The sequence below is a fragment of the Muscardinus avellanarius genome (genome assembly GCF_963383645.1).
Source record: "Muscardinus avellanarius genome assembly, chromosome: 18".
NCBI lineage: Eukaryota > Metazoa > Chordata > Mammalia > Rodentia > Gliridae > Muscardinus > Muscardinus avellanarius.
The window spans coordinates 44,271,793-44,294,852 of NC_137804.1; the positions used below are offsets into that span (position 1 = coordinate 44,271,793).

The 23,060-nt window shown below is 54.5% G+C and overlaps 2 protein-coding genes across 4 annotated transcripts in view; both read left to right on the forward strand.

The window, feature by feature from the left end:
* Nucleotides 1-1,279: 1,279 nt before the first annotated feature.
* MARCHF2 (membrane associated ring-CH-type finger 2) lies at nt 1,280-10,195 on the forward strand (the record flags this gene model as incomplete). Of its 2 annotated transcripts, XM_080715139.1 has the most annotated exons (4): nt 1,280-1,461; nt 3,772-3,967; nt 6,139-6,348; nt 10,037-10,195. In XM_080715139.1, the coding sequence occupies 4 exons, from the start codon at nt 1,286-1,288 to the stop codon at nt 10,193-10,195; spliced, it is 741 nt and encodes a 246-aa protein (XP_080571265.1). The 2 variants fall into 2 exon arrangements, with proteins under 2 accessions (XP_080571265.1, XP_080571264.1); XM_080715138.1 differs by lacking the exon at nt 6,139-6,348 and having other exon boundaries at nt 1,286-1,461.
* A 2,346-nt stretch (nt 10,196-12,541) lies between these two features.
* HNRNPM (heterogeneous nuclear ribonucleoprotein M) overlaps nt 12,542-23,060 on the forward strand; it is a gene marked incomplete at its 5' end in the record, with an annotated part of 37,115 nt that continues 26,596 nt past the window's right edge. For both annotated transcript variants that reach the window (XM_080715093.1, XM_080715094.1), the window contains 2 exons: nt 12,542-12,654; nt 21,663-21,832. In XM_080715093.1, the coding sequence (XP_080571219.1) occupies nt 12,542-12,654; nt 21,663-21,832 (283 nt within the window). The remainder of the gene's footprint in view (nt 12,655-21,662; nt 21,833-23,060) is intronic.

Here is a 23,060-nt window from a genome sequence, read left to right on the forward strand (position 1 = left end):
TGCAAACCCTTCTTTCAGAGTAAAAAGTAAAATAGGGCTGGGGGTATAGCTCGGAGGTAGAAAGCCCCTGGGTTTCATCTTCAGTACCACACACACCAAATAATAATAATAATAATAATAATAAGAAGAAGAAGAAGAAGAAGAAGAAGGAGGAGGAGGAGGAGGAGGAGGAGGAGGAGGAGGGAGCCAGGCACAGTGGCATAAGTCTGCAATTCCATTACTTGGGAGGCTGAGATAGGAGGATCGTGGACAGCTTAAGTTACTACTTAGTGAGGCTCTTTTTTTTTTGAAGTACCCAGGGTCATTCTACCTTCACGCTGCACCCCCAGCCTGATTTTTTATTCTTTATTTTGAAACAGGGTATCCCTGAATTGCAGAGGGCCTCACTAAGTAGCTGAGGCTGTCCGCGAACCACAGTCCTCCTCTCTCAGCCTCCCGAATGCTGGGATTACAAATGTGTGCCACCACATCTGGCTTTAGTGAGGCTTTTTGCAACTCAGTGAGACCCTGCTTCAAAATAAAGAAAAAGCCGGGTGTGGTGGCGCACGCTTGTAATCCCCACGCTTGGGAGGCGGAGACAGGAGGATAGCCCGTCCAGGGCGGCCTCAGCTACTTCGGCCTCTGCAACTTAGTGAGACACTATTTCAAAATAAAGAATAGACTGGGCGTGGTGGCGCACGCTTGTAATCCCCGCACTTGGGAGGCTGAGATAGGAGGATCACACAGGTTTGAAGCCAGCCTCAGCTACTTAGTGAGGCTCTCAGCAACTTAGTGAGACCCTGTTTCCAAATAAAATATAAAATGGATCTGGGAGTGTAGCCCAGACGTAGAAAGCCTCTCGGTTCCACCCCCAGTACCACCAAAAAAAATAAATAAATAAGTAAAATAAAGAAAGAAAAAAAAATAGGGCTGGAAGTAGAATACCCCTGGGTTCCATCCCCAGTACTGCAAAGTAAAATAAATAAAATGAATAAATAAATAAATAAAAGTAAAAAATAAAAATAAAGTAGTGCTGGGCGTGGCTTGGAGGTGGAATGCCCCTGGGTTCCATCCCCAGTACCTATAAATAAATTAAAATAAATAAATAAGTATGAGAAATAAAATAAATACATACAAAAAGAGTAGGGCTGGGTGTGGCTGGGTGTGGAATGTCTGGCCCATCCCCAGTCTCCCCCGTGGCCCCACCGGGAGCAGCGGAACTCCGACTCCCCCTCACCAGCGCTGCCTCTTCCAGGCTCCGGGACCATGGGCCTCCGGCCCTGAGGACATGGGGCTCCCTCTGGCCATGACGACAGGTGACTGCTGCCACCTCCCCGGCTCCCTGTGTGACCGCGCCGGCGGCCCTGCCTGCTCCAAAGCTGTGGAGGCCCCAGGCCTCCGGCCACCCCAGTATGTGGCCCAGGTGACGTCCAGGGACGGGCGGCTGCTCTCCACGGTCGTCCGGACGCTGGACACGCCCAGGTGAGTGGCGAGGAGCAGCGTCTTGCTGTCCACTGCTTCCTGAGCCCGTGACCTCCTCCCAGGCTGGGGTCCCACCTGCCAGAGAGGCCGGGGCCGAACCGCCAGGGAGAAGAAGCCAGGCAGCAGCCACCCACGGGAGCAGGAAGCCACCGGCCAGCTGTGACTCCTAGAAAAAGCCAAAATTCCATGTTCTTAGGGGAAACCTGGAGGTCACACACACGAACCTGGAATTTTGAGCAGGGCAAGGTGGCGCCCCCCCCATCATCTCCGTACTTGGGAAGCTGACACAGGAGGACTGCAGATTGAAGGCCACCCTCATTAATTTAGTGAGGCCCTCTGCAATTTACTGAGACCCCATTTCAAAATGAAAAATAAAGCCAGCCGTGGTGGTACACATCTGTAATCCTGGTACTTGGGAGGCTGAGACAGGAGGATTGCAGGTTTATGGCCAGCCTCGGCTACTTAGTGAGGCTCTCTGCAATTTAGTGAGGCCCTGTTTCAAAATAAAGAATAAAAAATAGTGCTGGGAGTGTAGCTCAGAGGTAGAATGCCCCTGGGTTCCATCCCCAGTACCACTAAATAAATAAATAAATAAATAAATAAATAAATGGGTGGGGGGACAGCTCAGAGGTAGAATGCCCCTGGGTTCCATCCCCAGTACCACTAAATAAATAAATAAATAAATAAATAAATAAATAAATGGGTGGGGGGACAGCTCAAAGGTAGAATGCCCCTTGGTTCACACACACACATGCACACACACACACACACACACACACACACACACACACACGATCTAGGGGAGGAGCTTACAGGTCGAACACCTCTGGATTCGATCCCCAGTACCATTAAAAAGAAAAGAGAGAAGCCGGGCGTGGTGGGCACGCTTGTCATCCCCGCGCTTGGGAGGCGGAGACAGGAGGAGGTTCCAAGCCAGCCGCGGGCACTGGCTTAGGAGACCCTGTTTCCAAAATGAAAATGTAAAAATAGGTCTGCGAGTGTAGCCCGGAGGTAGAAGGGCTTCCAGGAACCCCAGTACCACCAAAAAAAAAAAAAAAAAAAAAAAAAAAGAAAGAAAAGAAAAGAGAGGAATCTGGGACCTGGTTTTCCTAAGGCAGCCGAGGCCGAGCGTCGAGCGACCCTGGGCGCAGGGCTGGGCTCGCAGCTGCCCTCTGGCCCCTGGGTCAGAGTCCGCTGGGACAGTGACCTCGCCAGTTCTGTGAGGGGACACAAAGCCGGGCGTGTGGCACGCGCTTGTGACCCCAGCCTCCGGGAGGCTGAGACGGGAGGATGGCAGCTCTCGGACAGTCCCAGCTCCTTAGTGAGGCCTCCGCAACTCACTGAGACCCGGTTTCAAAATAAAGAATAAAAAAGAACGGGGGGTGGAGCTGGAGGGCGAAGGCCCTCACATAGGTACAGATGACATCCCTTGTCAGTAGTGGCGTTACCCCCCGGGAGCCCTCAGTAAACTGGAAATAGCCCAGGTTGAAAACGCATCCCATCGCTGGGTGACACCTGTCATCTCAGTACTTAGGAGACCGACGAAGGAGAATCGCGGGTTCGAGGCCAGCCTCAGCAACTTACTGAGACCTTCAGCAACTTAACAGGACACCGTTTCAAAAAATAAAAATAAGCCAGGCTTGGGGGCGCGCACTCGGGACCCCAGGACTTGGGAGACTGAGGCAAATCGGCACGTGGCACGACTCTCAGTGACCTGTTTCAAAATAAAAATAAAATAGGGGTGGGGGGTTGTAGCTCGGGGGTAGAACGCCCCAGATTCAATCCCCAATAGCAAAAGACAGAAATAAAAGTAAAGCGTCGGGGCTGTGGCTCAGGGCTGAGCAGTTGGCGGGGTCAGACCTGGGTCTGTCTGTTTGTTTATGGTAGTAGGGATCGGACCCAGGGACATTCTACCGAGCTGCACCCCCAGCCCTGTTTCATTTTTATTGTGAAACGGTCTGCGAGGTGGCTAAGACTCTCACTACTAGCCAAGGCTGACCTCCAACCTGCAATCCTCCTGTCTCGGCCTCCCGAGTTCTGGGATTACAGGCGTGCTCCACCACGCCCGGCTGAGGCGCTGAAACAGGCCCAGGATAATCAGGATGGTATTGCAGGAGAAGAGGGTGACACAGGACGCTGACCTAAGCCTCAAATGGCCGGCCTGGGAGGAGCCTGCGGCCCCCGGCAATCCAGGTAGAGCAGGACTTTGGAGGATGTCTAGGAGTCCGGCACGTGGCAGCGTGGGGCCATGGTGAGTTTCAGGTTCTGCAGGGAGCCGGGCGGCCCTCACGGTCCCCTCTCTGTGTCCAGCGACTGTCCCTTCTGCCGGATCTGCCACGAGGGCGCCAACGGGGAGCGCCTGCTGTCCCCGTGCGGCTGCGCCGGCACCCTGGGCGCCGTGCACAGGAGCTGCCTGGAGAAGTGGCTGTCGTCGTCCAACACCAGCTACTGCGAGCTGTGCCGCACCGAGTTTGCGGTGGAGAAGCGGCCGCGGCCTCTCACCGAGGTACCGCGGGGCGGGGAGGCCGCGGGAGCCTTGATGGGGGCCGGGACCCCCACCCCATCAGCGCCACGGGTGCGGGCGGGTGCGGGTGCGGGCGGTGCTACCTCTGAGCTACACCTTCGCCCTTCTTATTTTATTTTACTTTATTTTACTTTTTCCGTAGTAGGGATGGAACCCACGGGACATTCTACCTCTGAGCTACACCCTCAGCCCTATTTTTTTTTATTTTTATTTTTATTTTTTGCGGTACTGGGGATGGAGCCCAGGGGCATTCTACCTCTGAGCTACACCCTCAACCCTATTTCTTATTCTTCATTTTGAAACAGGGTCTCACCGAGTTGCAAAGGGCCCCACTAAGTAGCTGAGGCTGTTTGTGAACCTGCGATCCTCCCGTCTCAGTCTCCCGGAGTACTGGGATGACAAGCGTGCGCCACCACGCCCGGCCTTTATTCTTTATTTTGAAACATGTTCTCAGTGAGTTGCAAAGGACCTAAGTCGTAGCTGAGCCTGTGCATAAACCGGGATTCTTTTGTCTCGGCCTCCCAAATGGGATTACAAGTGTGCGCCACCAAGCCCGGCCCCCCAGCCCATTTTATTTTGTTTTATTTTATTTTGTGATACTGGTGGGGGTTGAACCCATGGGCATTCTACCTCTGAGCTGCATCCCTGCCCCATTTCTTATTCTTTATTTTGAGACCGCCTCACTAAGTAGCTGAGGCTTAGCTGGGCGTGGTGGTGGCGCAAGTTTGTAATCTCAGTGCTTGGGAGGCTAAGACAGGACGATCGCAGGTTTAAAGCTAGACTTGGCAACCTAGCGAGCCCTTAGAAACCTAGTGAGACCCTGTTTCCAAATAAAGAAAAAAAAAATTTGAGCTGGCAGCGCAGCTTGGGTGTAGAATGCCCCTGGGTTCAATCCCAGTACCAGAAAAAAAAAAAAAAAAAGTAGCTGAGGCTGCGATCCTCCTGTCTCAGCCTCCCAAGTACTGGGATTACAAATGTGTGCCACCACGGCCAGCTTTATTTTATATTTTGAAACAAGAGCTCTGTAAGTTGTTTAAGCTCTGAGTTGCTGAGGCTGGGCTTGAACCCGCAATCCTCCTGTCTCGGTGTCTCAAGTACTGGGATCACAGGCTATCTTTCTACTTTTATTTTGTTTTGAAACAGTTTCCCTCAGATTGCCGAGAGCCTCCCTAATACTTGGTTTGGAGGGATGCCCCAGGGCTGGCCCCCATTTTTGTTTTGTTTTGGTGCCGGGGCTGGAGCCTAGAGAGCCTGGCACGTGCAAAGCAAGCCTTCTCCCCGCGCTGACGGCGTCTGAAGGGCTCGGGACGGGAGCCTCTTGTGTTTTGGATTCTTTTGGATTTTGGAATATTTTTGCATGTCTATAATGAGATATCTTAGGGGACTGCATCCAAGTCTAAGCATGAAATTCATTTATGTTTCTTTTTTTTTTTTTTGCTACTGGGGATGGAATTCAGGGGCACTGTATTTCCCCGCTACACCCCCAGCCCTATTTTATTATTTGAAACAGGGTCTCCTTAGGTTGATGAGAGTATCACTACATGCTGAGGCTGGCCTCTAACTGTGGTCCTCCTGCCAGCCTCCCAAGTACTGGGATTACAGGCGTGCACCACCAGACCCCGCTAAGATCGTGTTAGCAAAAAAAGAAAGAAAGGAAGAAAGGAAGGAAGGAAGAAGAAGGCCCAGCATGGTGGCACACTTGTAATCCCAGCATTCGGGAGGCTGAGACTGGAGGATCGTGGTTTGTGGACAGCCTCAGCTACTTAGTGAGGCCCTCTGCAACTTAGTGAGATCCTGTTTCAAAATAAAGAGTTAAAAACGGGGCTGGGGTGTAGCTCCGAGATCAAATGCCCCCGGGTTCCATCCCAGTACTGGGAAGAAAAAAAAAAGAGAGAGAGAAAGAAAAAAGAAAGGCCTGGGAGCCTAAGTCAGAGGCACACGCCCCTGGGTTCCATCCCTCCTCAGTCCCGCAAAAATAAATAAATAAAACAAAAAAATAAATAAAATAAAAATGAATAGCAAGGGCAGGTGTAGCTCAGAGGGGAAGTGGTGGTTCCCAGCGCAGGCCAGGCCCTGGTCAGCGCCAGCGCCGGGGAGGGGGGCGGCGGCCGCGGCGTTCAGCGTCCCCCTCTGCCGTCCCCTCTGCTGCCTAGTGGCTGAAGGACCCGGGGCCCAGGACGGAGAAGCGGACGCTGTGCTGCGACATGGTGTGTTTTCTGTTCATCACGCCGCTGGCGGCCATCTCGGGCTGGCTGTGCCTGCGCGGCGCCCAGGACCACCTGCGGCTGCACAGCCGGCTGGAGGCCGCGGGGCTGGTGGCCCTCACCTTCGCGCTCTTCACCATCTACGTGCTCTGGACGTTGGTGAGTGCCCGGCGGTGGCCGGCCCGAGGACTCCTGACCTGGCGAGCCACAGAGGAAGCGGGCGAGGCCGCGCTGCCACCCCAGGACTCTGGGCGGGGCTCGCAGGTTCAAGGCCAGCCCTGAGGCCCTCAGCAACCTAGGGAGACCTGTTTCCAAATAACATCAAAAGCCTGGAAACGTGGCTTGGAGGGGGAACGCCCCTTGATCCCCAGTATATCACACACACACACACACACACACACACACACACACACACACACACACACGAAAACAAATTTTCTTGCCTGGCGTGGTGGCACACTCTTGTCATCCCCGCGCTTGGGAGGCGGGGACAGGAGGATCGCACAGGTTCAAAGCCAGCCTTGCTGGCTTAAGAGACCCTGTTTCCAAATAAAATATAAAAAATAGGTGTCTGGGAGTGTAGCCCGGAGGTAGTAGGGCTTCCAGGAACCCTAGTACCACCAAAAAAAAAAAAAAAAAAAAGAAAAGAAAAAAGTTTTCTTTTCTTTCTATTTTTGGTGGTACTGAGGGTGGAACCCAGGGGCTTTTTACCTCCAGGCTATACTCTCAGACCTATTTTATACTTTATTTGGAAACAGGGTCTCACTAAGTTGCTGAGAGCCTCACTAAGTAGCTGAGGCTGGCTTTGAACCTGCACGATCCTCCTGTCTCAGCCTCCCAAGCGCAGAGATTACAAGCATGCACCCACGCCCGGCTTTCTTTTGTTTTTCTTTCTTTCTCAGCTTGGCCCCTGGGTTCCACCCCAGTACCACCTAAATAAAATAAATAAAGGGGCTGGGGTGTAGCTCAGAGTGTAGGTGTAGACTGTCCGTTGGTCCATCCCAGCCCCGCAGCAGCAGGATTCCACCAGAGGTGACCAGAGCTCCTGGCCACCACGTACGGCATCCACTGTGGGAAACCCTCACGCCACTAGTGACGTACATGCTGGAGGGTTCATTGACATCTACTTTTTTTTTTTTTATGGGACTGGGGATTGATTCCAGGGGTTCTCTACTATTGAATGGCACCCCCAGTCCTTTGGACTTTTCTGAGACAGGGTCTCACTGAGCTGCAGAGGGCCTCACTAAGGAGCTGAGGCCGTCCGTGAGTCACGGTCCTTCTGTCTCAGCCTCCCGAGTACTGGGATTGCAAGCCTGCGCCACCACGCCCAACCTCCCAGCCCTTCTTATTTGGAAACAGGGTCTTGCTAAATTGCTGAGGGTCATGTGAAATTGCTGAGGTCGGCCTTGAACCTGTGATCTTTCTGTCTCAGCCTCCCTAGTACTGGGAGATTACAGGGATGTGCCACCCCCTCATTTTCTATTTTATTTTTTTATCTGATTCTGGAGGCTGAACCCAGGAGCAGTAGCATTCTACCTCCCAGCTTCATCCTCAGCCCTAATTTTTTAAATTTTTAATTAAAAAAAATTTTTTTTGTGGTACTGGGGATGGAACCCAGAAGCATTATACCTCCGAGCTACACCCCAGCCCTAGTGTTTAGTCTTTTTAGTTTTTTTTTTCTTGTGTGTGTGTGTGTGTGTGTGTGTGTGTGTGTGTGTGTGTGGTACTGGGGTTCCTGGAAGCCCTTCTCCCTCCGGGCTACACTCCCAGACCTATTTTATATTTTTTTTTATTTGGAAAAAGGGTCTCTTAAGCCAGCGAGGCTGGCTCCAAACCAGCATGGTCCTCCTGTCTCCACCTCCCAAGCTTGGGGATTACAAGCGTGTGCCACCACTGGGCGTGTCTTTTTAGTTTTGAAACAGTGTCTCACTGAGTTGTGAAGGGCCCCCCTAAGGAGCTGAGGCTGGCTGTGAACCTGCGATCCTCCTGTACTGGGATTACAAGCCCGCACCACCACACCCGGCTTAATTTTTGTTTTGATATATGTTTCCCAGGTTACGAAGGTCTCACTAAATTGCCGAGGCTGGCCTTAAAACTTCTCTCCTCCTGTCTCACCCTCCCAAGTGCTTGGATTACAGGTGTGGGGTCTGCGCAGGCTGGTTCACTTCTTCAGCTCTGAGCACTCCTGGGGGCCCCTTGTGCACCCTGCTTATCTATTCACCTGCAGAGGGGCCCCTTGGTGCCCAGGTTACGCAGTTGGTGGCTGATTGCCATTTGAGCCCTTCAAAGAGGCTGGGTGGCTCCCCCTCCCCCAGGGACAGAGGGTCGCTGCCTGCTCCCTGCAGGGGTGGTGGCCTTGCGTCCCCAGGAGAACCCAGGGTGTACGGTCTGGGAGCTAGCATCTGCGGCCCGGCCCCGCTGCCCCCCACCATCTGCGGCCCGGCCCCGCTGCCCCCCACCATCTGCGGCCCGGCCCCGCTGCCCCCCACCATCTGCGGCCGGGCCCCGCTGCCCCCCACCATCTGCGGCCCGGCCCCGCTGCCCCCCACCATCTGCGGCCCGGCCCCGCTGCCCCCACCATCGGCGGCCCGGCCCCGCTGCCCCCACCATCTGTGGCCTCATCCCCCACTGCCCACCACCATCTGTGGCCTGTCCCCGCTGCCCACCACCATCTACGGCCTGGCCCCGCTGCCCCCACCATCTGTGGCCTGGCCCTGCTGCCCCCACCATCTGTGGCCTGGCCCCGCTGCCCACCACCATCTACGGCCTGGCCCCGCTGCCCCCACCATCTGTGGCCTGGCCCTGCTGCCCCCACCATCTGTGGCCTGGCCCCGCTGCCCACCACCATCTACGGCCTGGCCCCGCTGCCCCCACCATCTGTGGCCTGGCCCCGCTGCCCCCACCATCTGCGGCCTGGCCCCGCTGCCCACCACCATCTGCGTCCCTGCCCTGTTGCCCCCACCATCTGTGGCCTGGTCCCCCGCTGCCTACCACCTGTGGCCTGGCCCCTCTGCCCCCCACCATCTACAGCCTGGCCCCGCTGCCCCCACCATCTGTGGCCTGGCCCCGCTGCCCACCACCATCTACGGCCTGGCCCCGCTGCCCCCACCATCTGTGGCCTGGCCCCGCTGCCCCCACCATCTGCGGCCTGGCCCCGCTGCCCACCACCATCTGCGTCCCTGCCCTGTTGCCCCCACCATCTGTGGCCTGGTCCCCCGCTGCCTACCACCTGTGGCCTGGCCCCTCTGCCCCCCACCATCTACAGCCTGGCCCCGCTGCCCCCACCATCTGTGGCCTGTCCCCGCTGCCCACCACCATCTGCGTCCCTGTCCCGCTGCCCCCACCATCTGTGGCCTGGCCCCGCTGTCCCCACCATCTGTGGCCTGGTCCCCCGCTGCCCCCACCATCTGCGGCCTGGCCCCGTTGCCCACCACCATCTGTGGCCTGGCTCCTCTGCCCCCCACCATCTACGGCCTGGCCCCACTGCCCCCACCACCTGTGGCCTGGTCCCCCGCTGCCCCCCACCATCTGCGTCCCTGCCCCGCTGCCCCCCACCATCTGTGTCCTGGCCCCGCTGCCCCCCACCATCTGCGTCCCTGCCCCGCTGCCCCCACCATCTGTGGCCTGGTCCCCCGCTGCCCACCACCATCTGTGGCCTGGCCCCACTGTCCCCACCATCTGTGGCCTGGTCCCCCACTGACCCCCATCATCTGCGGCCTGGCCCCGCTGCCCCCCACCATCTGTGGCCTGGTCCCCCGCTGCCCACCACCATCTGCGTCCCGGCCCCGCTGCCCCCACCATCTGCGGCCTGGCCCCCCGCCGCCCACCCACGGAGGCTCGCCCGCAGGTGTCCTTCCGCTACCACTGCCAGCTGTACTCGGAGTGGAGGAGGACCAACCAGAAGGTGCGCCTCAAGATCCGGGACGCGGACGGCGCCCAGGACCCGCCGTGCTCCCCGCTGGCCGCGGGGCTCCTGCGGAAGGCGGCGGAGGAGACGCCGGTGTGAAGCCGGGGGCCGGCCCACCCTCCCGGAATGGACGGCTTCGGGGCTGCGCCGGACCCGACGGACAGGCGGACGCCGCCGGGGCCCCGCTGGACGCCCGCAAGCTTCCTCTGCTTCTCTGCACCTGGCAGGCTCGCTTTCCTGGCGCCCTCCACTTATGAACTTGCACTGCGTTCCAGAAACCACCCCTGATGAATAAAAGCCCTTCCCGGGCAAGGGGACTTGTCGGCTCCATCTCTAAACCCTGGCGGGCGGCTGCAGGGCCAGTGACCGCGGCCCTGTGCAGGGACGGGGCCCGGGGAAGAGCCTCCTCCGAGGTGGCCGGTGCTGGGCCCCGGGACCCCCCAACCCCACCCGGTCCCTGGTTTTTGTTTGCTTGTTTTGGGTGGTACTGGGGTTCCTGGAAGCCCTTCTACCTCCGGGCTACACTCTCAGCCCTAGTTTTTAGTCCTTTTTATGTTTGAAATAGGGTCTCACTGAGTTGCAAAGGGCCTAAGTAGCTGAGGCTGTCTGAGAACCATGATCCTCTGGTCTCAGCCTCCCAAATGCTGGGATTACAAGTGTGCGCCATCACGCCCGGCCTTATTCTTTATTTTGAAACAGGGTCTTACTAAGTTAAGTTGCAGAGAATCTCACTACGTAGCTGCGAATTTGCAATCTTCCTGTCTCAGCCTCCCAAGAACAGGGATTACAATCGTGCGCCCCACACCCAGCTTTCTATTCTTCTGAAACAGCATTCACTAAATTGCTGAGGGCCTTGCTAAATCGTTGAGGCTAGTTGCAAAACTGTGATCGTCTTGTTTTAGCCTGGCAAAGTCTGGGATTACAGGCATGAATCACCATATCCTGGCCCTCCAACCGTTTTTATTTTTTATTTGGAAACAGAGTCTTGCTAAGATGTTGAGAATCTCATTAAATTGCTGAGGGTGGCCTCAAACCTGCTCTCCTCTTGCCTGGGTCTCCCAAGTACTGAGATAATAAGTGTGCCCGCTCATCTCAGTTTTTAAGTGGAGAGCAGGGGCCAGAGTTATATAACAAAGTCAGGTGGGGTGTGCATGCCTGTAATCCCGGGACTTGGGAGGCCAAGAGAGGAGGATCACAGGCTTGCAACCACGTGGCATGACCATGTAGTGAGACCCTGTTTCAAATAAAAAATAAACCTGGCATGGTGGTGCACGCTTGTAATCCCAGCATTTGGGAGGCTGAGACAGGAGAATTGCGTAGGTTCAAAGCCAGCCTCAGCTATTTAGTGAGGCCCTCTGCAACTCAGTGAGACCTGGTGTCAAAATAAAGAATAAAAAATAGGACTGGGGGTGTAGCTTGGAGGTCGAATGCTCCTGGGTTCCATTCCCAGACCTGCAAAAAAAAAAAAAAAAAAAAAAAAAAAAAAAAAAAAAGAGAGAGAGAGAGCTCGCGCGCGAGCGAGCAGCGCCAGGCCTGTAATCCCAGCACTTGGGAGGCTGACACAGGATGGCAGGCTAGAGGCCAGCCTCCAGCAATTTAGCAAGATTCTCAACAATTTAGCTGGAGGACCTCACTAAGTAGCTGAGGCTGTCCGCGAACTGGAATTCTCCAGTCTCAGCCTCCCAAATGCTGGGATTACAAGCGTGAGCCACCATGCCCCGCCCAGTCCTATTTTTTATTCTTTATTTGGAAACAGGGTCTCCCTGAGTTGCGGAGGGCCTCACTAAGTAGCTGAGGCTGTCCGCGAACCGCGATCCACCTGTCTCAGCCCCCCAAGTACTGGGATTACAAGCACGCGCCACCACACCGGCTCCAATTTAATATTCCCAAGTACATCGAGAGATGGGTTGAGTTTGGTGTTATCCTGTCTGTAAACGTCCTGTAGGCCTTCCAGGAACCCCCAGATGGAACTCTCTCCCTTCTCCTCAGCTCTGGTTACAGAAAGCTGGGCCTGATGCGGTCCAGGCACACGTGTGTGCGCGCAGGCGCGCTGAGGCCACGCCTCCCCTGTGAGTCCTGAAGAGCCAGCCCAGCGTCGGGCAAAGACTAACTCAAGTTTGCCTGGGGAAGGAATGAAGGCGCTGCGTTACGTCTGCGCCTGCGCACGGCCTGGGTGCGGCCTGGGCGGAGGCGGGGCTAGAGCGCGCGGCGGGGGCGGGGGCGGGGGCGTGGCTAGAGCGCGCGGGGCGGAGGCGGGGCTAGAGCGCGCGCGGCAGGGCGGGGTGTGGCGGGGGCGGGGCTAGAGCGCGCGCGGCTGGGGCGTGGCGGGAGGCGGGGCCAGAGCGCGCGCCGCGCGCAGGCGTTACTGGTCGCGCCGGTCACGTGGGCGCGCAGGCGCAGAGCCGCGCAGCCCGCTCGCTCACACAAAGCCCCGACGCGGAGAAAATGGCGGCAGGGGTCGAAGCGGCGGCCGAGGTGGCGGCGACGGAGCCCAAAATGGAGGAAGAGAGCGGCGCGCCCGGCGTACCGAGTGGCAACGGGGCTCCGGGCCCGAAGGGGTGAGTGTCCACGGCCCCCGGGGCCGGGCGGGCGGGCGGCGGCCTCTCCGGCCGGGCCGGGCCGGGCCTTTCCCCCCGAGGAGCGGGCGGCGAGCTGTGCGGGGCCCGGGCGCCCGGTCGGGCTCGCCGGGCCGTGACCTTGGGCGCCGGCCTCAGTTTCCCCGCCGCGGCGTGGGGGAGGGGCGGCGGCGGCGGCGCTCGCGGGACCGCCCGCTCCCGGCGCCATCGCCCTCCCCAGCCCCGTCGCAGCTCTGCCCGGGGGTGTTAAAGTTCCCGCAGAGGAGGAAGGCGGCAGCCGGCGTCCCGGGCAAACGCGCGTGTTCTGATCGCAGTCACCGGAGCGTGGGGTGGGCCGGTCACGCCTTGGTTTTTCCACCCCCCCCCGCCCGTTGTTTTCTCTATTGTGTTAACACGAGATTTTCCATCTTAACCATTTTAGGTGGTGTTGAGCCCACTTAGGATGCTGTGAACCCATCAGCACTGTCCAGAACTTTTTCTTCACCTCGTCTAGAAAGTGTAGCCTTTCAACACTAGCAAGCGCAGGCTCCGTCCTCCGAGATCTCCCCCACCCATACCTTTTTCTGTGTCTCCGTAAATCAGCCTTCCCTCGAGCTTTTAACATGGACAAGTTGATAGTTTTGGGGTGTTGTTTGTTTTTTTGGTGGTACTGGGGTGGAACCCAGAGGCTTTCTACCTTCGGGCTACACTTCCAGGCCTATTTTATACTTTATTTGGAAACAGGGTCTCACTGAGTTGCCGAGAGCCTCACTAAGTAGCCGAGGCTGGCTTCGAACCTGCGCCATCCTCCTGTCTCAGCCTCCCAGGCGCCGGGATGACAAGCGTGCGCCACCACGGCCGGCTGATAGTTTATGGTGATTTAAAGGGAACAGTAAGGCACTTAGGTTAATGAGTGTTCACTACTGGCTACATTGTTGTTAGACAACAAATCTGGAGAAAATTCCAGATTCTCTCTCCTTAGTTGCAGTGGAACAAAATGTTAATGAGAGCCGGTTGTGGTGGCACACCCTTGTAATCCGGGTACTTGGCAGGCAGACAGGCGGATCACAGGTTCATGGCCGGCCTCGGCTACTTATGCCCTCTGCAACTTAGTGAGACTCCGTTTCACGATAAAAGATAAAATAGGGCTGGGGGTATAGCTTGGAGCTAGAATGCCCCTGGGTTGAATCCCCAGTACCAGTTTAAAGATATATATTAACGAGTTTTTAGAAACCCAGAGAAAAGCTTCCTCTAGTTTTCCTCAAAACTCAGCATAGGAGCAGCCAGGCTTGGTGGTGCATGCTTGTAATCCCAGCATTTGGGAGGCTGACAGGAGGACTACAGTTCCCCGACAAGCTCAGCTACTTAGTGAGGTCCTTTGCAACTCAGACCCTGTTTCAAAATAAAGAATAAAAAAATAGGGCTGGGGGTGTAGCTTGGAGGTAGAATGCCCCTGGGTTCCACCCCAGTACCGCTAAAAAAACCCCCCACAAAGAACAGCTTAGGGATGTGTTTGATTTTTTTTTTTTTTTTAACCATCTGTGTTAGGATAGTCTCCTAGGATTTTAGAGGACCCTGTTTAGAGAGCTTTAAGATGTGTTTATTTCCTGTGTATAGGGTAAAGTGCTGCCATAACTTTGCTAAATGAGAGGTTGGAATTAGTTATATGTTATAACACCAAAGGTACTGTGTGTGTGTGTGTGTGTGTGTGTGTGTGTTAGTGGGGATGGAACTCTGCCTCTGAGCTACACCCCCAACCCTGTTTTTTAGTTTCTTTTGAAACAGGGTCTCAGTGAGTTGCAGAGGCCCTAAGTAGTAGCTGAAGCTGTCTGCGAACCACAGTCCTCCTGTCTCAGTTTCCCAAATGCTGGGATTACAAGAGAGTGAGTGCCACCACGCCTGGCTACGCTTTTTATTTTGAGACAGGACCTTGTTAAGTTGCCCCGGCCGGCTTTGAACTTGGAGGCCCCCTGCTTCCGTCTCGTGAGTAGCTGGAGCTGGAGTTGCGGTGTAAGCCGTCTCACCCAGTGGTGAGGAGAGATTCCAGGCACATTAGATGGTGAGCTCGAAATTAGAACAGGGAGCCGGCAAAGCAGTGCACACCTGGAATGCACTCCAGTGCTTGGGAGGCTGAAACCGCAGATCGTAGGTCTGCGGCCAGCCTCAGCAAGTAGTCATCAACCTAGTGACCCTTTTTCCAAATAAAAATACAATAGGCCTCGCGGTATAGCTCAGAGGTAGAATGCCCCTGGACTCAAGTCCCAGCACCACACAAAAAAAGTCAGGATAAGGGTTCATGGCTGGCCTTAGCAGCTTAGTGATCCTGTTTCAAAATAAAAAATAAATAGGGTTGCCGGCGTGGTGGCACACGCTTGTAATCCCTGCGCTTGGGAGGCAGAGGCAGGAGGATCGAGGCCAGCCGCGCTGGCTTAAGAGACCCTGTTTCAAAAATACAGAAAATAGGTATGGGAGTGTAGCCCAGAGGTAGAAGGGCTTCCAGGAACCCCAGTACCACCAAAAAAAATAAATAAATAGGGTTGGGGTTTAGCTGCGAGGTAAAATGCCTCTGGTTCAATCCCAGTGACACACGTAGAGGGGAGCTGGGCTGGCTGGCTTGAGTACACGCCGCTGGAGGTTTGCTTCGCTCCGTCCTTTGATTCCACTCGTGGCTAGGTTAAGGGCTAGGCTTGCCTTTTATTTGTTTTAGCCGTTGTCCAGGCTGGGACTCAGCCTGAGCTACACCCAGCCCTATTTTATTATTTTTATTTTTCTATTTTTTGTGGTACTGGGGGTGGAACCCAGGGGCTTTTCTACCTCTGTGCTACACCCCCAGCCCTATTTTATAATTTATTTGGAAACAGGGTCTCATTAAGTTGCTGAGAACATCACCAAGTAGCTGAGGCTGGCTTCGAACCTGTGCCATCCTTGGGAGGCCTGTCTCAGCCTCCCAGGCGCGGGGATTACAAGCATGTGCCACCACACCCCCTGAGTGGTGTATCTGAAAGCCCGGTCAGAAGATGCGGCGTGAGAAAGCTGCATGTGAATCTCTTCTACTCTTACCCTCTTAAGAAGATTGTTGGTAGAAAGATTGTCATTGCAACAGTTACTGTGTTTCAGGTCTAAGCAGTTACCTCTTTGTGCAGTATTGGGGCCAAGCAGACACAGTGCCCTTGGAGTTCAGACCTCCATGTGTGAGGCCTTAGGGCTTGGCCGCCTGTATTCTGCTCCTTTGATATTTTGTGCTTAGCAACTACCAGTCTGCTTTTTGTTAGGGTCATTGTTGCTGATTCTTGGAGCATTTCTGTGAGCTGCCATGGATACAGGTTTTGCTGGTGAAAACCAGCAGGCTGTGGTGGCACATGCCTGTAATTGTGGTACTTGGGAGGCTGAAATGGGAGGATCACAGTTTTGAGGCCAGTATGAGGTAACCTTCCATTTAAAAACCATTATCTAAAATAGGCCTAGGGGGCCGGGCGAGGTGGCACACACTTTTAATCCCTGCGCTTGGGAGGCAGAGACAGGAGGATCGCACAGGTTCGAAGCCAACCGCACGCGCTGGCTTAGGAGACCCTGTTTCCAAATAAAAAATGTAAAAATAGGTCTGGGAGTGTAGCCCGGAGGTAGAAGGGCTTCCAGGAACCCCAGTACCACCAAAAAAAAAAAAAAAAAATAATAATAATAATGAAATAAAATAGGCCTAGGGGTGTATCTTTGAGGTAGAATGCCCCAGCTGGGCATGGTGGCGTATGCTTTGTAATCCCAGTACCTGGCAGGCTGAAACCGGAGGGCTGAGGGGTCAAGGACAGCTTTAGCAAATAGTGAGACTTTTAACTTAGTGCGACCCTCTTTCAAAATAAAAATAGAAAATAGGTCTGGGGGTGTTGCTTGGAGGTAGAATGTCCTTGGGTACAAGTCTTCCCCCCCCCAACACACACACAAAAGGATGGACCTGGAACTAGAATACTGCTCACAACCTTTTTTTTTGGGTGGGGATGGTGGGAGGTAAAGGGTGCTAGAAATTGAACCCGAACTCAGGGGCATTCTGCCTCTAAACTATACCCCAGGTCCTTTTTTTTTTTGGAGTGCTGGAGATGGAACTCAGGGGCATTCTACCTCCAAGCTACACCAGGACTCTTATTTCTTACTCTTTATTTTGAAACAGTCTCTCTGAGTTGCAAAGCCTCACAAAGTAACTGAGGCTGTCCTGGAACTAAGACCCTCCGGTCTCAAGTGTGCACCAGCAGCCTGACCCCCAGCCCTGTTTCAGTTTATTTTGGACCGGGCCTCACCAAGTTGCTGCGGCTGTCCTGAAACCTGTGCTCCGGTCTCGGCCTCCCAAGGACTGGGATGGCAGGCGTGCTTTACCCTAGGGTGGGTTTAGTCTCCCTCAGGAAGACATCCCTGCAGCTCCAATGGCGCCCGCGTGGCATCCCAGCATCCGGGAGGCCGAGACCGGAGGACCGCGGTTCGCGGACGGCCTCGGCTACTTAGTGAGGCCCTCCGCAACTCAGTGAGACCCGGTTTGAAAATAAAGAATACAAAATAGGGCTGGGGGTGCGGCTCGGAGGTCGACCGCCCCTGGGCTCCACCCCAGTACCGCGGGGGGGGGGGTGCTTTGGGGGCTCAGGATTTAAAGGACCAGGACCTTCCCAAGGGGGGGACGGTCCTCGCTCTTCCCAAGGCGTGATAAGAATTTCAGGTGCTCAGGTTGCCTTTCAAACTACGCCTTCCCAGGACAGCAGCTCCCAGTGGAGTGAGCGCACGCCACGGGCGGGAAGTGGGGAAGCGGCGTTCGAATGCAGGCAGCGGAGCGGTTCTTGGTGGAGTAGGCATTCAGTCTTTTTACTAGTCGTGCTCTTTCTGTACTCTCTAGGTTGATGAGAGTCTCCTATTTGCTGAGGCTGGCCTCGAACCTGTGATCCTCGCGGCTCGGCCTCCCAAGTACTGAGATTGCAAGTGTGCACCACCATTCTCAGCATAAACTTCATTTTAACGTCTCTGATATTTCAAATGTGGGCTGTTCAGGAGAAAGTGGTTAATCATTGTCATCAAGTTAATTAGCCTGTAAAAAGGCACTTCTCAAAGGCTTTCGGGAAGCCGGGTGTGGTAGCACACACTCGTAATCCCAGTACTTGGGTGTCCGAGACACGAGGGTTGCAGGTTCTCAGCCAGCCACAGCAACTTGGGCCCCCAAACTTAGTTGAGACCCTTTTTCAAAATTATCAGTAAAATAGGACTGGGAGTGTAGCTCAGAAGTAGAATTCCCATAGGTTCAGTCCTTAGTAGTCCAAGTGCCATATATATATTTAGGGCTGGAGGGGTGTGTTTCCCTCGTTTTATCTTGAAGATAAGTGAGAATAGAGCGTCGGGCTTTCTTTTGCAGCAGGTACAAATCATCAGCGCCACAGTCTCGGCTCCTTGTTCCTTTGTTTCGTCGGTGGTGCTGGTGGCCCTGGAGACTGAACTTGGGCATGCTACTTCTGAGTTACACCTCCAGCCCTCTTTTTACTTAGAAACAGGGTCTTAGCTGGGCCTGGTGGTGCATGCTTGGAATCCCAGCATTCGGGAGGCTGAGGCAGGAGGATCTCAGGTCAGGGACCGCCTCAGCTACTTAGGCCCTTTGCAACTCAGTGAGACCCTGTTTCCAAATAAAGAACAGAAAAAAAGTAGGGCTGGGGGTGTAGCTCGAGGTAGAATGGCCCTGGGTTCCATCCCCAGTACTGCAAAAAACAGAAAGAAAGAAAGAAAGAAAGAAAGAAAGAAAGAAGAAAGAAACAGGGTCTCACTAGGTCGCTGAAAGTCTCCCTTCTTGCTGAGGCTGTCCTCGAATCTGCAATCCCGTCTCAGCCGCCCAAGTAGTAGGATTCCGTGCCAGCATCTTTTCCAGCTTTCTCATGGCCTGCACACGTTGTTTGGGGTGTGGTGCGGAGGAAGACCAAGGGCTGGCTGGGGAAGCAGGAAGGCCAGAGGGCCGACCTGAGCAGCCAGCTCTGTGCACATGGTGGCTGCCCCCCACCCCCCCGGCCGCGCTCTGCCACTGAAATGTCTGTTTCCTTGAAACTTGTCAGGCCCACTGTAAGCAACATGTATCTGTACAGCTTAGGGGTGGAATGCACAGCAGGGAGGGTTGGGATGTAATCCTAAGATAAACAGGAAGGAGCACGGGAGACAGACAGGCAGGTGCGCAGTGAGGAGCCAGCGAGGAGCCAGCACGCCCTTCTCTGCTGAGGGCGGGCGCGGCCTGTTGCTCGGACATGGGGTCCTAGCCCCAAGTGGCAGGACCAAGTGGAGGATGCTTTGTTCCCTCTGTGTGGGGGGGGAGAGCATGCTCTGCTACACTAGGTACAGCCTCCCTTTGATGGTGCTGGAGCTCGAACGTTTGGGCATTTTACCTTTGAGTTACACCTCACACCTGTTTATTTATTTTCGTGGTCCTGGGGGTGGAACCCAGGGGCTTTTCTGCCTCCGGGCTCTACGCCCAGACCTATTCTATACTTTATTTGGAAACAGGGTCTCACTGAGTTGCTGAGAGCCTCACTAGGTAGCTGGTGGGATCCTCCCGTCTCAGCCTCTCAAGCTCTGGTATTACAAGTGTGCGCCACCACCCCCGGCTCCTATTTTGTATTTTGAAAGAGGGTCTCAGGAACTGGGCGTGGTGGTGCACACTTGTAATCCCAGCACCTGCGAGGCTGAGACGGGAGGATCTGGGTTTATGGCCAGCCTCAGCTACTTAATGAGACCCTGTTTCAAAATAAATAATAGTCAGGCGTGGGACATATGCTTGCAATCCCTGCATTTGAGAGGCTGAGACAGGAGGATTGTAGTTCATGGCCAGCCTCAGCTACTTAGGCCTTTTGCAACACAGTGAGACCCTATTTCTTTCTTTCTTTTTTTTGGTGGTACTGGAGTTCCTGGAAGCCCTTCTACCTTAGGGCTACACTCCCAGACCTATTCTATATTTTTTTATTTGGAAACAGGGTCTCTTAAGCCAGCACAGCTGGGTTTGAACCTGCGCGATCCTCCTGTCTCCGCCTCCCAGGCGCCTCCCAAGCGCAGGGATTACAAGTGTGCACCACCACGCCCGGCGACCCTATTTCAAATAAAAAAAAGGGCTGAGGGTGTCACTTGGAGGTAGAATGCCTCTGGGTTCCATCCCCAGTACTGGGGGTGGGGGATTGAGCTGATTGAGGATTTAGCTCGGAGGTAGAATGCCCCTGGGTTCAATCCCCAAAACAAGACCAAAGAGAGTGTCAGCCTGATGTGGTGGCACACGCTTGGAATCCCAGTACTGGGGAGGTTGACAGAGGAGGATTGCACGTTTGTGGCCATCCTCAGCCACTTAGGCCCTCCACAACTTGGTGAAACTTTGTTTCAAAATAAAGAATGAAAAATAGGTGGTGTAGCTCAGAGGTAGACATCTGGGTCACTCCCCAGTACCCCAAAAAAGTCAAAGTCTTACTAAGTCGCTGGGGCTGTGTTTGAAACTGTGATCCTTCTGTCTCAGCTTCCCAACACCAGGATTACAGGTGCATGCCACAGCATCTGGTCAGTCTTTTTTAAATAGATAGGCCAGGTGTGGTGGCACGTGCTTGTAATCTTGCTACCTGGGAGGCTGAGGCAGGAGGATGGCAGATTTGTGGCCAACTTCAGCTACTTAGGCCTCCGCAACTTAGATCCTGTTTCAGAAATAAGACTGGAGGTGTAGCTTGGAGAGGGAATGCCCCTGGCTTCAGCCCCCGATATTTTGAAGTGTGTGTGTTGGCCAAGGCTGGCCACCTGGGAGCCTGTGGGTTTGAGGACAGCCTCGGGAAGTAGCGAGAGTCTGATCAGCCGAGGAAGAGTCTGTCTCAAGATAAAAAGAAAATAGGGCTGATTAGAACGCCCTGTGTGTAATCCCCAGTACCACTCAGAAAAAGGTAATTGGTCAGAATGTGCACATAAGTAAATGCATACTGTTACACAGGCACCGACATTCCACGTTCCAGAACTTCTCCATCTCAGAGTCCTCATAGAAATCTCCCCTTCTCGTTCCCCTTTTCTTAGAGCTAACGTAAAGGAGCCGCCGCTCCACTGCCCTCTGCTGCAGCTGGAGGAGCATTTGCGGTGTTGGTGGGAAGGGTGTTTTTTTGTTTTAGGTGTTGGTGGGAAGGGTGTTTTTTTGTTTTAGGTACTGGGGATGGAACCCAGGGCCATTCTACTTCTATACCCCATCCCTATTTTAATCTTTTTTTTTTTTTTTTTTTTTTTTTTTTTTTTTTTTTTTTTTTTGGTACTGGGGATGGAACCCAGGGGCATTCGACCTCCAAGCTACACCCTAGCCCTATTTTTTTTTTTTTAAAGTGGGTCTGGGGATGGAACCCAGGGGCATTCGACCTCCAAGCTACACCCCCTGCCCTATTTTTTATTCTTTATGTTAAAACCAGGTCTCACTGAGTTGCAGAGGGCCTCACTAAGTAGCTCAGGCTGTCTGCAAACCGTGATCCTCCTGTCTCAGCCTCCTGAATGCTGGAATTACAAACGTGTGCCACCACACCCGGCTTCTAGCCCTATTTATTATTATTATCATTTTTTTTAATAGGGTCTCACTGAGTTCCACAGGGCCTCACTAAGTATTAGCTGAAGCTGTCCACAAACCACGATCTTCCTGTCTCAGCCTCCCAAGTGCTGGGATTACAAGCATGTGTTACCACGCCCGGCTATTCTTTATTTTGAAGCAGGGTCTCACTGAGTCATGGAGGGCTTTACTAAGTTACCGTGGCTGGCTTTGCACCTGTGCTGCTCCTGTCTCAGCCTCCAGTGCTGGGATGACAAGCGCTCGGCTCAGGGGAGGGTGGCCATAGGTGGGCTTGGGGTGCGCCACGGCCCCTGGAGCACTTAGTTTGAATGTCTCAGATCACAGCCAGCGTAACTGTTGTGCTACACTTAGCTCTGTGGAATTGGAAACCCAGCAGATCAAATGCCGAGTTTTCACACTGTGCTAACATAAACTCTTTCCCCTCTTTTGAATTCAGTGAAGGGGAACGACCTACACAGAATGAGAAGAGGAAGGAGAAAAACATAAAAAGAGGAGGCAATCGCTTTGAGCCATACGCCAACCCGACTAAGAGATACAGAGCTTTCATTACAAACATCCCCTTCGATGTGAAGTGGCAGTCACTCAAAGACCTGGTTAAAGAAAAAGGTAAAGGTGCCGGTGGTTGAGGAGGGCGAGGAGGTCGGTGGCATCTCCTGCTAGTGCCTCAGCCAGCCTCTGTCCGTGAGCGCTCTGTGCAGGCGTGGCTGGTCCGCCCACTTGGTCGTGCCCATGCGTCCAGCACGGGGTGCGCATGGTCCCTTGGCCTACAGAAGAGCTCATTGGCTTCATGCTCTTAATAGGGCTTCCATTAGGCATGAGAGGAGCCTTTTGTGTTGAGGAAGTTTATTGGATTCTTCACATTATGTGGGAGATTTTTTTCTTTCAATTTTTTTCTTTTTGTAAGCTTTTTAAGTCTGGCAGGAAGGAAGTTCGTATAAATTTTGTGGATGCCATCCTGGGGTCAAAATTTGGTAGCTGGAATGAATGCTGCTCAGATTCCAAACTATAAAATATTCTCTTCTATTGACACCGTTAGGGTTTCCCTTTTCTGGCAGTTGGCGAGCTGGAAACGAGGGATGCGCTGTAATGTGGCACCTACGGGTCCAGGCTGTCCGAGCCCAGGCATCCCTTCTAGCTAGGGTGGGGAGCCAGGCTCCGCCCCACCAGGAGGCCCGCGCCCGCCCGCGCGTCCTCTCTGCCTTCGCTCTTCTTCTGCTTGGTCTTCCTGTCTGTCTTGATTCTTGGCCCTGCTGGTGGCACTCACGCCTAGAGCGATTGCTTAGCCCTGCTTTAGACAAGCTCTGGACAGAGGAAGCAGGTTGTAGGAGGCCTTGGGGGCCCCTCACCCGAGGGGCCCAGACTCGGCTCACCCTCCGTGAGTCTTCCAAGGACCGGAAGGGATCAGTTTTCTGGAGCATTCACAGCCAAGGGAGACTGAGCTATTTGTCAGAGGACCAGTCCTCCCAGGAGGAGGCCTCGTGGGGCCATCTTGGCCTGGGCACTAGTGGGCCCTGCACGGGGTCTCGAAGCCCGCACGGCCACAGCCGTCACCCGCCATCACTTCAGCTGCCACGCCGCGAGGGAGTGGTCTCGCGTGCTGCTCCCAGTGGTGTTTTCCAGATAGCACGGGGCGAGCAGGGTTTGCTGTGAGGTTTGGTTTTCTGCCTGCTCGGCCACGCCGCCCTGCCCGCGCTCCTCGGCAGAGGGAAGCTCTTTGTCTGCAGGGCGTGCCCGTGGCCTCCCAGGTGCAGTGTTCTTGGCTTTGGGGACTGCTGCTTCAATCAAGCGTAGAGCTGCTGTCCAGTCCACTCGGGTCTCCTTCGAATTAGCTTTG